This window comes from Siniperca chuatsi, linkage group LG6 (assembly GCF_020085105.1).
Source record: "Siniperca chuatsi isolate FFG_IHB_CAS linkage group LG6, ASM2008510v1, whole genome shotgun sequence".
Classification (NCBI taxonomy): Eukaryota; Metazoa; Chordata; class Actinopteri; order Centrarchiformes; family Sinipercidae; genus Siniperca; species Siniperca chuatsi.
Window position 1 is genome coordinate 86,110 of NC_058047.1, and position 17,326 is coordinate 103,435.

The 17,326-nt window shown below is 40.4% G+C and overlaps 1 protein-coding gene across 1 annotated transcript in view; it reads left to right on the forward strand.

The window, feature by feature from the left end:
• The window catches only part of wdr18 (WD repeat domain 18), a 36,155-nt gene extending 19,326 nt beyond the window's left edge, over positions 1-16,829 (forward strand). Inside the window, exons 8-10 of the mRNA XM_044201188.1 lie at positions 11,842-12,005; positions 13,023-13,091; positions 14,882-16,829. Coding sequence (XP_044057123.1) covers positions 11,842-12,005; positions 13,023-13,091; positions 14,882-15,010 — 362 coding nt within the window. The 3' untranslated portion in view covers positions 15,011-16,829. The remainder of the gene's footprint in view (positions 1-11,841; positions 12,006-13,022; positions 13,092-14,881) is intronic.
• Positions 16,830-17,326: the final 497 nt, after the last annotated feature.

Sequence of the window (17,326 nt, forward strand, 5' to 3'; positions counted from 1 at the left end):
CAAAGGCAGCACTGAAGTCCAGCAGCAGAACTGAACACATGCCTGCGTCTGCATTCATTAAAAGGTCATTGGTGACTTTGAGAAGGGCTGTCTCAGTGCTGTGGTGCTGACGAAAGTCAGATTGGAACTTTTCAAAGGTATTATTGTTTTCCACAGCAGCAAGAAGCTGCTTAGATGCAAGTTTTTCGAGAATCTTTGAAATAAAAGGCAATTTGGAGATTGGGCGATAGTTATCCAGGAGGGTGGGATCAAGCCCAGGTTTTTTTAGGACTGGCTGGACGCAAGCTGTTTTAAAGAAATCAGGGACGCAGCCAGTAGACAGCGAGCTGTTAATAATAATTTGTAAAAGGGGCGCAATACAATCCATAACTTCCAATAGAAACCTAGTTGGGATTTTGTCCAGAGGGCTGGAGGACACTCTCAAAAGCGACATGATGTCTGCGAGTTCAGGCAGCGTAACAGCAGAAAAATTGCTCAAAGAATCCCTGAGCGGGTGATCCACATCTAAAAAGGCAGGATTGGGGGTGATACCAGATCTTATTAACTCCACCTTTCCAGCAAAGTGCAAAAGAAACTTTTCACAATCAGCATCACACTCAGCAGGGGCACAAGGAGAGGCAGCGTTAACTAACTGATCCACAGTCTGAAACAGGAATCTGGGGTTGTGCTGATGGGCAGAAATAAATGCAGAGAAATGAAGCTCAAACAATTAAAAGAAAAAGGGGGGAAAAACCAGTAAACTGAAATAAGAACAATTATTAAGGAAGAAGTTGGTGAAAGAAAAAGTTCATACAATTTTCATAATAATATGAAAAGTTCATTTGACACTTTATTTTATGCGCAAATTGAAAATGCTGATTAAAACAGGTGGATGGAAACACACTAGAGCATCAGTCTGATTTTGATATTTGAGATTTGACTTTGTGTTTCCCAGCAGCCACGACCTTTGACACACTGACATGTGGATTTATTTATTTTATATAGCATGAACCAATGCCACATACTAATACACAAGCTAATTTTATATGCCAATAATGTTTACAGTGATACAATAAAATGACCAAAACCATAAAACCTATAGTGAGAAGCACCGGCTCATTTCACACGACTGATCCCTCTTTAAATATCTGAGTTTAAACTGATCTCAGTCATGATTTCACATGTTGATCAAACAAAGTCTTGATTTACTAAATGACGCCTTACTGTTCCCCATAGACGCACCCAAGTTACCTGAGAGGAACCAGCAGGTCACTGAGCACCTGAGGAGCTGCTCATATGCTCAGCTAATTGAATGAAATGAACAAAACTGAACATATTTAATTTCTTCGGAACATGACAGTGATGAGATCGTATCAGTTTCATGTCCAAGATTTTAATTCTCATAAGAGGTTTGATATTTGCAGATGATGGAAGCATAAAACTGTCTGCAGCATGAAACGGAAAATGGTCTTTGTCCAGTGTAAAAGGGGTATAAGTTTGTTTTTACAACCTCGAATTTAAGGGCGGAATTTAACATCAGACTGATGTTATTTCAGAAAATTATTCATTAATCTTTAAATTAAACTTATTATTAGGGGTATTTGTCTGTTCTGATAAATCTGTAATCTTGTAAGCGGGGTGCTGTGACTCAGGAGCTAGAGCGGGTCGTCCACTGATCAAAGGGTTGGCGATTCGATCCCCACCTGATGAAGTGTCCTTGGGCAGGACACTGGACCCCAAATTGCCCCCGATGGTTGGTCAGCACCCTGCGTTGCATTACTTTAAAATTCGAACAGCACTCTACTTTGAAGGCCTTTATTCAAAGGGGGGATGTTTGTTTTTAGTTCTACACACTGGATTTGGGAAGAGTCTCAACTACCACCTTGCCCCTCTGGTACTTGAGGAAATGGGTTGGGAGAAGCAAATAGTGATGACCAAATCAAGGAAGCTGCGAAGCTTAGATTTGACGGCGATACAGCTTGGTGTGCACAGCGACAGGGATATTTTAAACGGCCAATTCTCGCTTGTTTTCGGCACCCCCGAGACATGGCTACTGAACGACAAATGGATGAACGTGCTAAATTCCAAAATCTACCGAGAGAAGCTGCTTGGTGTCATTGTGGACGAAGTCCATATGACATACAGATGGTAAATACCATGGGGAGGTTGAACTCATCTGATTAAAGCCCCTGGTGTCTGAGTTTAATAATGAATAATTTTATCTATCTATAGTTTGCTCACTTTTATAATTTGGGGGGCACGAATTCGCCCTGCTTATTAGATATTTACTATTGGAATGGACTGTAACGAGTTCTGTCTATCAGGCAAAGTATGTTGGCTTCATGGTTAGCATGGTTACACATCAGTGTTGACTTAAAATGAAGTTAGATTCAGGCGGATACGTTGGTCTCTAGTGATTGGTTAGGGAAAAACGAATCCCCCTCCCCATGGAAATCGGTTAGATTGGAGGCAATGTCAGCCTGAAGATGGAAATGGAGCGTAACGAGTTGACAGTTCTGTAAAGCAATCACTGCACATTGCTTAAATCCTTCGCTCTTCTGGTTTGATGCTCTTGTTCCTCTGGAGTTTGAACGCCCCGACTGTGAGTCCCTTTGGACAAAAGCATATGTCAAATGAATCTAAAGAACAGCAGGATTTTTGTCAAAGTAGTTTTTGTCTGGGATCGTTCTGATTATCAATGACTCTCTTAAACAGATTGATTAGATCGAAACATTAGATGACACCTGCACTGCGGGGGTCGCTTCATCTGGTCACTTGAACACCATAGACAGCTGGCACTAATCATGTGACCATGCGACAAATCAGACACCATCCATCCATTATCTGTACCCACTTATACTTGTGGGGGTTGCAGGTGGCTGAAGCCTATCCCAGCATGCACCGGGGTACACCTGGACAGGTCTGTCTGTCACAGGGCTGACTGTCAGATATAGTATGTGGTAATTGTTATGAATTATCAAAAGTAAAAAAAAATCAAATAACTTATCAAAGTGCAGTGACATTTTCGGTAGCGAAGGACCAATCAGACATTTCTCTCCCAATACTGAATCTGATACTTCAACTCAAGGTGATACAGAGTACCTGTGCTTTGTTTTCCCAAATATAAAAACTACATTTCATGAAACTTAGCTCAAATAAGAATGATGCCTCTAACATGAGGTCAGGGATGCTGTGAAGCTAAAAGTAGGCGACCCAGGTGTGTTCTTCAGGTGGGTCCCTGTCAGTCCAGGTGTTGTGTTCAGGTGAGTCCAGGTGTTCAGTGTAAACCCTCTCAGTCTGTGTGGCTGCAGGGTGTTTTCTCTGGGAGTATCTGCAGTGTGTTGGCAGATCTTCAGCCTCTAACACACTCCCAGTCTGATTTATGTCTCCATGTTGGACTACATTTAGACCATTAGTGTAATTCCAGCAGCCTGAGCCAAGTGGCCGATCAATATTTGTAATTGAGTGGGAGATAATTAGTCACTTTCTATTACCACAACAAGCAAGAAATATACTTTGACTTTTAAGTACAGTACAAACCTCCGTCTTCCATCACACTGTGGTTTTATCCAGAGAGGAAGAGTTTCACTGCTGAAGTACCAAAACCCGACCGTAAACGTATATCTTTAAAATTTTCATCACAAATTAAAGCTTTTCACAGTCTGAATAGATGTCAGGTTTTTTAATAGACACATTGATGTGTTTGATGTCTTATTGAATCCGAATGTGTGTTTAATTGTATTCAGACTGAAGTTTGATTTCCAGTTCATCTGTTAAAATCACCAGTTTGAATGTTGAACCAGTATAAAACCAGTGTAACTCTTGTCAGGGTCAGAGGGTCGAGGATGTTTTGTGACATTACAGAGGAGGATATCTGACTGTCCTCGTTTATCTCCTGTCTCTGTCTCTCTGAATTATTCATGGCGTGTTGTCATGGCGACCGGAGCATCGTTTCATCGAGGGGGTGTGTCCTTAGCGTTCAGCCCTGTTTGGGTCTCTTCACATTTACATTTGTGTCTGTCAGCTCGGTCCTCAGAGACTGTTAATGAGGCAGCAGATGGAGGGTCAGAGTCTTGCTCAAGGACACTTCAGCTGGACAGGCAGCCGTTTGACCTCACAGCTTCAGGAAACTCAATCTTTAATGTCTGGATGATGCTCTTACACTAAATACAGAGATGTTTGTACAATTTTCAGAGCATCTCGACAAGCATCTCTAGTCAGTTAGTCCTGAAATGTCCTGGGCCTGTTTTTATCAAGTGCCTCGGAGTCCTTCAGTGGTGGGACACATCCTACTTTAAAAAGCAGAAGTAAGAGTTTTATCATCTTTCTTAACTTCTTAACTTAAATGGCACACGTGGACAGGAGGTGTAGTTGAAAGGTGAACTGGACAGTGGAAGATGACCACAGCTCACAGCCAGACGCAGCACTGTTATAGGAACTGTAAAACACTGGCTCAGTCAAATTACTACTATTTAATTGACTTAATATGCAACATTTATTTTTTTAAGCCACGTGGAAGGCTTTGTTTACTATGTAAATATCATATTTTAATGAATATATAACCTTGGTAAGTTACCAGAGTTATTCGCTTGTACACAGAAAACCTACGCGTAATCAAATGGTGCTATTTTCACATTTCGAATTTTACCACTGTTAGCGTTTGATAGCAATCATCGAATCCTTTCGAATCCCTTACCAAATCTCATTAAGATTCATCATTCGCAACTAACTAAAGTTATAAATAAGCACAGGATTCGGTTTAGATCTGTGATCATCTGTTGTTGGGAGACAAGCCAGAAATACTGCAGTTTTTATTGGTAGCTACTAAATTAATCAACATTAACGTTAATTAAGCTAGCCTTATTAATATTCACAAACTGTAGCTGCAACCTAAAAATGAGATTAGCAGCAGGAAAAATATCCTTCCTGCTCTCCAGAGAATTAACTCTTCAGATTTTAATGACCACATGACCTTTCCTGTAGCGCCACCCTCAGGACAAACTTAACATGTTTATTTCTCCGGATGCTAGCAGGAGGTCAGACTTGTCTTGAATATCTCTATTTCTTTCTTTCAATGAATAATTAGTCTGAATAACTTTTATTGTGAAAGTAAACAGTTTGTTCCTGTTTCTGTCAGTCTGACGGATCAACTCACAGGTTGGTTTTTATATTTCAACATTAAAGTTTCCTGAAGCTTTAAGGCTGCAACGTCTCTGTCTCTTTACCTGTGAGGTCACCTGGCGGTCATTTCCCCCCCTCTTTTTTTATTTTCTCGCCCTCCTCGTCGTCTGTCAGGAGTCTTTGCAGCTCAATGTTTTATTCAGCTGCTCAGTTACAGAAACATCAGCACTGCAGACTGATCTGTGTGATTGCTTCCCATAAGCAAGGCACTAACACTGTCATGGCTGAAGGTTTGACTCCCTGAGCTCAGCATTAAATATTAATTTCATATCAGTAATAATATACGTATTTAGTATAGTATTAATTAATAATAGTATTCAGTATCATTTTATAGGATCTGAATCCAGAATCAAATGTTAATTTGGTTCAGCTTTTTGTAACTATAGTTATAAATTACTTATTATTATTATTATTATGTTATTATTATATATGTTATTCAGTGAAGATGTGTGATGATTGATCTGATACTGGGAGATTCTCCTGTAATTGATGTGAGGGGGTTGTTCACGAGGATTTAAGGTGAAGACACACCCGATCAGGCTCAGTTGTCTGTTTGATGGTCTGCTCTGTCCACCTGGTTAAAGCAGATCTGAGCTGTTTCCTTCAGTATGGAAATGAGCAGCCTCCTGTTTTAATTATCACGCGTTTGTCACTGGATTCGTCAATAAGTGTGACGCGGCTCTCTGTCATTACTGCAAACATCCTTCCTGTTCCTCGAGTGGCTTGTCGTCTTAAATTGATCCTCGAGGTAATCTGAGAGAAATTAATTTGAAAAGTCCCCAGACAGGAAGTTGGAGTGACAGCAGACCGAGGCTTGGCGCTGCAGGCAGGAAAACCTCCCTAAGGAGAAAAAACACTGGAATCAGTTTGTATTGTGGAGGGATTTGAGTGTTTTCTGGGAGGACTGAAGGTTGTTGCTCTCTGAGCGTCAGTAAATCGACTCCCACATGTGATTTGGAGCTTTTGTTGGCGTGAAATGAGTCTGGCAGAGCGTTACCTCGTCAGCTCAGCTGCTGATTTACTGATTGAAGGCAGAGCAGAGACCCGCTCTGTCTTTGTGGCTTCCTTCTGATAAGCTGGAAATCAAGAGTTGTTTCTGTTAAAAGAATGAAAATGTATTTTTTTAACAGATTGAAGTAGAGGCTGAGCAGACTAAAGCTTCTGCTGCGGCAGATTCCTTTGTCTGGTTTAAACAGGTCGCTGCTTTTATTGGTCACTACACATTTATTCACGTCTAATCTTCTGAACATCAACACTTGATTTCATGTTTGTGAGGATTTAAAGCTTCTGAGTAAAAGACTGAAGCAGGTGCTCACATGTTGTCATGTACACAATTTAAATTATAAATTGGAGAAGGAATACTGTTACGTTCTTTTTAACAACATAAACAGCAGTCAGTCTGTTCTGGATCAGCCATTTATCAATCAAAGCACTCACATAAGAACGTAGCACTAGTAGAGCGCTAAATATGTTTTTAATTTCTAAATGATTCTCTGTCAAAATCAGCACGGGGAGGCACGTAGACACTCCCCATTTCCATTTTCAGAAAGTTGGCAACCATAGTTGGACCTGACCTGGGGCTGAGTCCAGACACCGCACAGAGGACAACAAGAACTCCTTGAAAAACTCGCAGGACAGAATCCAGAGTTTCCCTTCAGAGAACAGACTGAGAAACTTAGAGCTGCTTAAATATTTTACTGACAAATCAGAAGTAGAGCAGCTTTAATATTTCACAGTGAAATCCTTTAAAAGAACTTGAAGAACTTAATGAAGTACGTGCCCAGTTTATGATGTTTGAGCAGTCTGTCGTTCTGTGAGGCAATCTGGTTACACAGTGAACAGTTTTGTTTAATTTTAGATCTTTATCGTGGAGTTTGGGTAGTGTGGTTTGTTTCCTTGTTTTGATTCTAATTTATCAACACCTGGCAGGTAAACTAAACCTCCACTCATCAGGACGTCACAGATAAAATCTTTTTCATCTTGCAGTCTCGATATGACGAGGTACGATGAAGTGCCCTAACCCAAGTAACGGAGCAGACAGAGCTCGGGAACCATTAATCTGACATAATTCTTGATCATTCTTTGCTTCTGTGGCTGTTTTTGGCAGTTTTGTTAACAAGTGATGAGCATTTGTGGTTCATTTTACAGAAAAGACTATTTAAAACAAAAATCTCTAGATTCTTTTTTAGTGAACATGAGTAAAAGTAGAAGTACTAACAGCAGCAGCAGAGGAGATTCAAAGAAATAAATGACGAAATTATATTTTTGTTTTTAGTTTAAAATTCTTGAACTAAATTTTAAATTCTAACTCTTGAGTTTATTTTGAATTGAGTTTTTTTTTGGGGGGGGGGGGGGTTCTTCAGTTTGGTCTCCTGTCAGACTTGTGATGTGATGAAAGTTTGATGGTCAGTTTTTGACTCGACCTTCAGCTCATCTCCTCGTGTCGCTGCTGAAGTGTTCAGCTGAATATAACTACAGCTCGCATCGACTGAAGATGAAAAATCATCACTTCACAGATGAAAAATATTTGCAGCATGCAAAAAGAGGAAATTGGTCAAACCCTGCAGGATCATTAACATTTCATTAGATGGAAGTCACAGAAAGCTAACGAGCAGCGTCTGATGGATGAGTGCTGACACTTGAAGATGTTAAAATTAAAAAAGATGATGCAGTGTCATAGTTAGTATTCTCACCAAATACTGTAAAATAAACAAACTAAAGTTTAGTTAGGTGTTGGTACAAAAACTTTATTAAGGTAAGAGACATCTAATCACTACTTGGATTATGTTCAGTGTTTTGTTTTTTTTCAGTAAAGAAAATTCCTGATCTTATACGGCACAGGATTTGGTTATTTTAGGTGTTTGAACAGACGACAAACTTTAGAGAAACGAAATTGGAAAATGCTCATGTTTCGCTCTGGAACCCCCATTTTTGTCTCGTACAGTGTTGTTTTGTTTCTCGACAGAGAACGCGTGTTGGTTTAAAGGAAACACCTGAGTGGTGGTCAAGTTGAGTGTGATCCAGATGGCCGTCTACCCGTCAGACTGAAGAGTCCGATCCATCTGTCCAATCAGAGCTCAGAGAGCCCTGATACAGCGTTAAGATGATTCACAGTGTGTTTGTAGAAGACTGACAGTAATGGACCAATCAGAGATCAGCTCTCGGGTTCAAAAGTTGAAGAGTCCCATAAACGAATAAAGTGAAGGTCGGCTGCAGCTTTTGGAGGAGAGTTATTTTTAAGCCAGAGGCTGAAAATATTAACTTTATTATGAAACAAACAGAATGAAGGAGGAGGACAGGAAATGATGTAATGAAGACTGAAATATGATCCAAGCTGGACATAAGAGCAGATTATTAAACTGAAGCTGGACAGTCTGCTGAGACTATAAAGACACACATGAGGAGACATAGACTTCATGTTTTATTATAATGTAAATTAATACAATTTAGAACCCAGAAAAAAAAAGAAACAACTTGAGTAAAAAATGTTCCAGATGGTTTGTTCACCATGTTTCTAACATGTGAAATGAGTTGATCAAATATCAACATTAGGTCCAAACACTGGAGTAAAACCAGAGAACATATAAATGGAGGTCTGAACTTGACTAGCTTGTTCCATCATAAGATTTTCTAGCGCTTGTACAGCTGCCCCCTGTACCTGCTCCTTATAATCTCCTCCTGCACTCCTGAGTGCTGAGGGAATGATATCATTATTTATTTCCACCTGCACTAATATTCTTGATATTGTTGCCCCTCTTAAGACCAGACGATCTAAATGTAAAGCTCAGCCCTGGGTTAATGACACTCCCCGTGCTCTTAGACAGCACTGCAGGAAGAAAATGGAAGAAAGATAAGCTACAAATCTACGAGATGCTTAAAAACCACCTGACTCAATACCAGGATACTGTTAAAGCAGCGAGAACGAAATACTTCTCTGACTTAATATCTAACAACTGCCATAGATCCAAAGTCCTTTTTAGCACTAAAAATGCTGTTTTTACCCAATTGCTAATACGATTCCTGACGCCTCCACAGCAACCTGTGAAAATTCTCACTTGTTGTTCTCATGAGGAGATGAATTTTGCTGCAATCACTTCACATTTGGGGATTTCTCCCAGTAAATAGGGGAGTTTCTGCATGTCTGTTTTGGATTCAAATTCAGGATATATATTCTGGTTATATTTGTGTGTCTCTACCTGTCCTGTCACACTGGGACATTGTCAAGACTTTTCTTTATTTAGGAGTTTTTATTGTGGTCAGGTCATTTGCTAGTGTGAAATCTCTTTTGAAGGCCAGATAACATTGTAATTTACTCTGTGTTTTGGCTGTTTCTTTCTAAAATGCAACATATTTTTGGGGAAATTTGTTACCCAGGAATGAGTGCCCATCCTAGAGCATGTAGCCCCAGTTGGTTGGGGTCCTGGTTCCTGGAGGTCAGGAATGAGTACCCATCTGGTGGCATGGAGCTCCAGCTGGAGGCGGGTCCTGGTTCCCAGAGGCCTACCCAGGACTAAGTGCCACCTGAAGGGCCTTGTAAAGCAGGCTTTGGAAGACCCAGGGCCACATTAGGAGAACTATACCCAGGAATAAGTGCCTGTCTTGGGGCATGGAGCACCAGCCAGAGTGGGGGGTCCTGGTTCCTGGAGGTCTCCCCAGGAATGAGTGCCCATCCTGGGGCATGGAGCTCCAGCTGGAGTGGGGTCATGGTTCCTGGAGGTCTCCCAAAGACCAAGTGCCAGCTGAGGGACCTTGTACTGCTCGATTTGGAAGACCCAGGGCCTATGGCATGATTTGTTACCCAGCAAGAGTGCTTATCCTGGGGGGATGAATCTCCAGCTGGAGGGGTGTCCTGGGTCCTGTAGGTCTCCCCAGGACCATGTGCCTGTCCTTGGGCATGGCACACCCTGAGTCAAAGTCCACAAGTACTAGTGTCAAAGACGCAATTATACGGAAAGTATGATAAAGAAGCTGTAATTGCCAGGGCTCGCTTTCGAAGGACCTTATAATTCTTTACATAGACCGTGGCTGCCCCCTAACGGCCAAATTGTAAATTGCAGGGGTTTTTTTTAGCAAAGCCGTACGTAAAACTAGTAAATGTGAACCAGCCGTTAATTCGCTCCAATTTCCTCTAGTTAAGGTTATGTATTCAGCATAAGTTACCATGGCGATGTGCCCCAGTAAGAAGTGAACCACTATCGTAGGACTGAAAACCCAGGGTTAAACCTGAAGTTACCTCATTAACCCCAAATCCTGCTTTGTAGTACAGGCCCTAGGTCACTCTCTGTCCCCCAGGTTGTGGCACGTTGATGCATATTGGGCAGCAAGATCTGCCCTGTCGGCTTCTCCTAGGAGTATTTTTAAGTTTGAGAGCTCATTAAGCTCTTTGAAATCTGAGGTCACAAAGTGAAACTTGTTAAAGTAAATGTTGCTTATTTCATTGGATGTTTTAGGAGGAAGTGCATCTCTGTCTCAGGCTCACCTGTTGAACAATGACCACATATTCTGTTCTCTTTTGGTTGCCATGATTTTTTTGTCTTCCTTTTTCGATTTGCCAGTTTGTGGTCACTGAGGATCTGTCTCTGCTTTCTATCTCTGACAGTATAGAGATTTTCTGGCAGTTCATCTCTTTTTAGGGCCCAATAACATTCTGAGGGGGGGCAGTGAGTCTCAGCACTGACTCACATGGGGACTCTTTTCTGGGCTCAGCTCTTGTGTTTGGAGGGTGTCTAGGGGGCTGGATTTAAGATGATTAAAAATGTGAGCGCTCTCTTTTGAATGTTAATTATCAGTAGGTATCTGCCTGATTCTGCTCCACAAGCATCTGTTGGTGTTTTTCTGTGTGAAATGTATCTGCAGAGTCCTGCATGTAGAGACTCTGCTGGACGTTTGTCCCGGCGGGTAAAGCTCTGGTGAGTGGACCCCAGACTCACCACCAGACAGCGCAGTGGGCCGGATGACACTATCAAATATTTTAAGCCAGATTTGAATTGGGATGTGGAAAATTTGTCTCTTAATTGCATTTAGAGCTCCGAGCTTTTTCTTTTAGTGCGTTCACTGCGATGTTGAAACGCCCTGATGCTGTTATGGTTACACCCAGGTATGTATGACTCACACTGTGTTCGATGATATGATTATTTATGGTAAACTGGTATTTGTTCTCCTGACATCTGGGGTGTCTGATGAGTTTGGTTTAATTAGTTACTTGCTATAAAACGGGGGTTAGACGTCATGATTCACAGCTGAGGCCGGCTCGCGATTGAGTTGGCCGGGTGTTTGGGGGGTACCTTGATACCACGGTTCCTACCCGGACACTACTGCGCAGACTCTCGCTCCATATGTCGTCACCAGCTGACTGGACTATTTGTTATTGTTTGTACATTTCGTACACTAAACGAATAATCAATTAATGGAAAAAATGAGCAGATTAATAAATAATGAAAATAATTAAGATTAGTTGCAGCTGTGATTCCCCACCTTCTGAATGAACCCGACAAAAAACTTCTTCACTGCTTCACAATTACAAAACACATCTGAGGCTTTAAACTGATCTGACCTGCGCTCATGTACAGGACGGATGAATTATGGTTGTTATAGTTCGGAGACATGCCATCTTCATGGTAACATTAAGCACAGTCCTGATACCTGTAGTCCTCTGAACTCACTTCCTGTCTGTGTGTTCAGGTCCGGTGACGAACGCCGTCATCATGGCGGCTCCTGCTAACATGTTCCTGCCCGACACTCGGCCTGCCATCCCTCTGCCACGCTTCAGCCGACACCTGCACGCCTCCGAGGGTGACGGTGGAGAGTCAGGAGAGGTGTGCGTCCGACTTGGACTCTACACACAGGTGAGTCAGCAGGTGAAGTGTTGGGGGGAGTCATAACTCTGATCTGAACACAGATATGAAACACAAATAAATCATTCAGTGGGACTTACACTTCCCGAGGATATCATTATGTCTGATGTCCATCCAGAATAAACGTCCATAAATCCTCTTAGAAATCAGAAAAAAGAACCTGCCTGAGAATCATTGGTTTTCTTCAGTATCAAAGTAATCCAGTGATAGTTACCTGTACATCCATGCGACTGCAAGCAGAACCTGCTAATAGACAATTTAACTAAATGTAAACAAATACTGACTTCTTCATTTACGTATGCCTTTTTGCTACTGATGTCATTCTACTCGCTGTTGTTGTGTTGTGCCATTGACTTTAATTTGTACAGCACTTTGGTCAACTCTGGTTGTTTTTGAACGTGCTATATAAATAAATTTGATTTGATTGATCATTTTAAACTAGAACAACAGAAACAATAATATTTACAATAATCAAACATGAACCCTTTGGATATTAATGACTCCGTGATCTTTCCTCTAGCGCCTCTAGTGACAAATGTCCCATGCTCCTCTACTGTTCAGACAAAGCACCAGGATGTGGTTTGTAATGAGCTCTGCAGCCTGTAGGGGGCGCTAACAGCAGTTCAGAGAGTTTTAGCGTCAAAGTTTTCGAGATCCATCAATTAAAACTGAGATTGTTTCACTTTTAGACCAAAAGTCTTTTAATTTGAAATTAGGTTAGATTTAAAATCTGTTGTTTTGAAATGTGACCAAAACATTATTTTATTTTGAAATTGGATCCAAAAGCATTCTTCAAATTTGCTTCAAAATCTTTATTTTAAAAACAAAACTCACAATCTTTCTTTTATTCTGAAATTAGACTGGATTTTATTTTCATATTTTCCTTGATTCTCAAATTAGTTTTAAAAAATGGCCTTTATTTTGAAACTACAGTCAAGATTTTTTTTAAGTCACAGACTGCAGATCTTACATTTCTTTTATTTTGAAATCTTCTTCCTGTGTTTTCAGGAGGAGGAGGAGACGTACCTGCAGAAAGCTGATAGGCTGAACTCGTTGATGAATGCTGTGACTGACAAGGTGAGAGGGGGCGGGGCTTCAGCAGTCCACCAGGGGTACAAGTCTCTTATTTGATGTTTCCTCGCTCCTCGCTTGAACCAGAAGTCATTCTGGTCCGCCGTTTTTCAGGCCGTCCAAAGCTCTAATATCTGCTCCGAGGAGTGATCTCTGAGGAGCCGTGAGCAAGCATACAGATTATCAATAAATACAGATGCAAATAATGAATAAATAATACAAACGCATTCCGCCAGTAGAAATGATCCCCGTGCCTCTGAGCAGGAAGCAGTACACAGTATAAAAACAGAATGCAGCTGTTCTTCATGTGCAGGTGTTTGTTAACCAGGTAACAGGCTACAGAGAGAAAACACTGCTGCTCTGGCAGTGATCACTGTGGGCCTTTAATTAGTGTCAGCACAGTGCACATGTGTACAGACACAAACTCCATCAAGTCTCTACAGCTGTTGAGGCCGACTGACAGCTGATCCAGCTGTGATCAGCTGCCGCCGTCATCAGAAACGGATGTTGCTTCACGTGACGCTTCGGAGAAAAGGACATCTCATTTCTCTAAAAACATATTTCCTCGTTTCTTCTCTCCTCGCATGGTTTCCTTGCATCTCGCCACGCGTCCCCGGTGGGAGGGACTAAGGTGCAAGGACAATACGCAAGTGAGGGAAACATGGGTGCAATTAAGAGAGTCGGGATGTACCCCAGGTGTGACTTTACCTGTCTTTGTGAATTCTCTTCCTGTTTACTTCTTGTGTTTGTGTTTTATATAAATCCTCAAACATTCACACAACAGCACACTTTTATAATCATTGATTAGTTATCAGTTATCAACACTTTTATAATCATTGATTAGTTATCAGTTATCAACACTTTTATAATCATTGATTAGTTATCAGTTAACTGACTAAAGGATTTGTCACATAATTAAAAAACAAACAGAAACATCACAATCTTCATCCCTTTGACTGATATTTTATTGAATGGAGGTAAATGTGTGAAATGTGTAAAATATTTCTTTAATCTTGAACCCTCTGAGTGGGCGGGGCCAGTATGTTGAAATTTAATCATAACTGAATTTATAGTGTAAAAACTTTTTACTGTTTACTTTTAATAAATAATAATTCAGACGGATTATTTTCATAGTAAAATATTTTTACGCTATAAATTCCATAGTATGTAAATTTCAACATTAGGTATTGAGTAGCTAAGATTTAAATCTTTATTTATATATTATACAGTTATCTTGATGAGGACAGACAGATGTTTGAGTTTCTATGAGGAGAATAAATTTACGCAGATAAATTGGCACAGTAAATATTGTGACATGTATTAAACAGGGTCGTATCCTCTGTCTCCTTCCTGTGGATAACTGGCCAATCAAAGACTCTGTGCCGTCACATCCAGATGTTTACTGTAGTGTGTATCAGAAATAGTTTCAGTGTTTACCAACAGTAACCATCAGCTCTGAACAATAAGAAATTCAGAGAAACACTGAGCTGTCCTACTGAAACAGCAGGTGTTTGAAGGCAGCAGAAGCACTGTGAATGATGTATGAGTTTACCTCCAGAATATGAAACACATGACTTACACAATATGAAGAATAATAACTGACCTCAGCAGGAAAATCCTCCCACAATCCATCACTCTGCTGCCATTAAGGATAGCTGACAGTTAAAATAACAGGAGGAGAAGAAGAAACAGAAGTAAGAGGACTAACAGAGAGACTGGAATCAGTTTAACCAGTCTGATGGTGTTTTTATTTCTGTGATATATATTTATAATAATCTGTGTTTGTTGTGTTTCAGTCGGTGTTTGGTGACGGCGAGAACACAAAAGTTCGTGTCGCAGAGCTCGAAGAAGAAGTTCAGACTCTGAAGAAAGTCAACAAAGATCTGTACGACTTCTCCAGCCAGCTGCTCACCAAACCCACATAAACACATATGTACACAGGTACACACATAGGCATACATACACAAGTCCACACTGTACACATATAAACACACAGTCTCTCACACACTCTGTGATGATTAAGAAAATAAAACTGTTTGGTTTTTGTAGAACTTCCTGTCAGCTGTGTTTGTTGCTGCTGCCTGGCTCAGAGGGTTTGAACCTGTGACTCTCTGTTTCACATATACCCACATAACTGTAGCTACCAGCAACTTTTAAGGTGGAATGTTTTCTTGCATGTTACTCAATGCAGGAGTTGAATCAATCAACACACCTTAAATGTCAGTATGACAACTTTGACCATTCCATTTGTTTTTATTGGCTCTCTTGCATGACATACGCTTTAGTGATGATTAGATCTTCAAGTGCAAGAATTTCAACCAGATTATGCGAACTGCGGATATTATTTCATCACTTGGAGAATTGACTATCCCCAAACTGGCCATAACTACCACAAACTACTGTTAACTACCCATATCTACCCACAAGCACAGTCAGCTAACCTTCACTAACCGCAGCAAACCTTGACGAACCACAGATACCATTAACTAAACTTAACTACCTGTAACTCACCCCAAACTGCCCAAAACTACTGCTAACTAGTACACCCAACTACCCTTAACTGCCCTCATCTACCCTCAACTAGCCCCCACCTACCCTCACTAACTTTAACTAACCCCCAACTACTCTAAAGTAACTCTTGAGTACCCTTAACTAACCCCAATTACCCTTAACTAATCTTAACTAAGTCCACCTTCTCCCTAACCCTATCTACCAGTCATTAGCTTCTAACTTATCTTAAGTTTCCTAAACTCCCCTTTACTAACTACTCTTTACTCTTTAACTAACCCTAACTATCCTTAACCTTCCTCTGGCTATAACTACTCCTAACTACCCCTCACTAACTAATCCGCACTAAACTATAACCAGCTCAAACTGGTTCTGAACAGGTTTTTCTGTTGTTTGATAAACTTTGTTTCTAAAACGTTAACTGGAAAAGTAATCAGTAGGGCTGTACCTAATTTCTTTACACTCGAAGCCTCTTGAGGTTTTCGAATGAGGCTTCAAATGTCTGTCGTCATGTTTTATGATGTCGTCACCCTAAAAAAACAAAACAATCCTTGAACAAAATCCTCAATTTGAATAAAGTGATTCATCAGGTGCTGCCTCAGTTTGTGTGCGGCAATCAAATATGGATTGAAGCAGAATATTTCATTAGATAAAAACATGTTGGGAATTTTGGAAATTATTACATCTATCTTTTTTCAATAAATTTTGACTTTTGGACTTTACAACGCTCTGGAGTTATTGGAAATGTTTGGATCATACAAGTCGGAAACAATCCTGCGCAGCCCTAGTAATCAGATTACTTTTTGGGATTACTGATCTGTTAGATTACCAAAAGTCCATGGGTCCGTCCCAACACCTACACCAGTACTGCAGTATTTGCAATAGGAGGTGTATTTGTAGAATCTACTGAACATAAAAGAGACGTGATTTTATTTTGAAGGTTTCTGTCTGATAAAGTTTTTAAGGTTTGAACATTTTCCTCAGAATTATTGATAAAAGAATATTTAATATTAATGTTGACATTGTCCGATATGTGATATTAATCTCCTTAAGAAGAACTGATTGTTAATATTAAGTGATAAAGCCATCTGTGGAGCTTCTGTTATAACTGTTCAGTGTTTGAACATTAATAATAATAATATTCAGTCTGGATCCAACATGTTATAAACTTTAACATCTGATTGTCGGTTATAAAAGTTTATAGCCAATAAACAGCAGGTGTGGAGCAACAGTGCATTGTGGGATGTTAGGATGAGTGTTTATCATTGTGGGTTCAGGTTTCTGTGTGTTGGTATATTTCACCTGTTTACTGACATTGAAGGGTCTGGGACAAACTTTCTGCTTTTTACTCTTTGGTTTATTTGTTTAAAAGTCTTCGTAGGAGTCCAGGAGACACTGACAGGTTGTAACAGATTACTCAGTTAACTACCCCTTATAACCACTTAGTTACTGTAATCAGATTACTCTGATTGTGTTACTGAGTCTGAAGTAGTCAAGTCAGTGACTTTTGACCTCAGGCGAGTTTCTGATAGTCGGTTCTGTTTTAGATCCAGTTCCACATCTGCAAAATACAAACATTCATTAATCAACAAATCCCTGATCAATCCAAGGATCAATATTCAGATTCTATAAAATGCTTTTGACCACAGCAGGGCAGATGACCGACGTGTCAAAAGTTGAGTGTGTTGTCAGTGTTTGTGACTGAGCGTGAACCACAGGGTTTTATTCTGAAG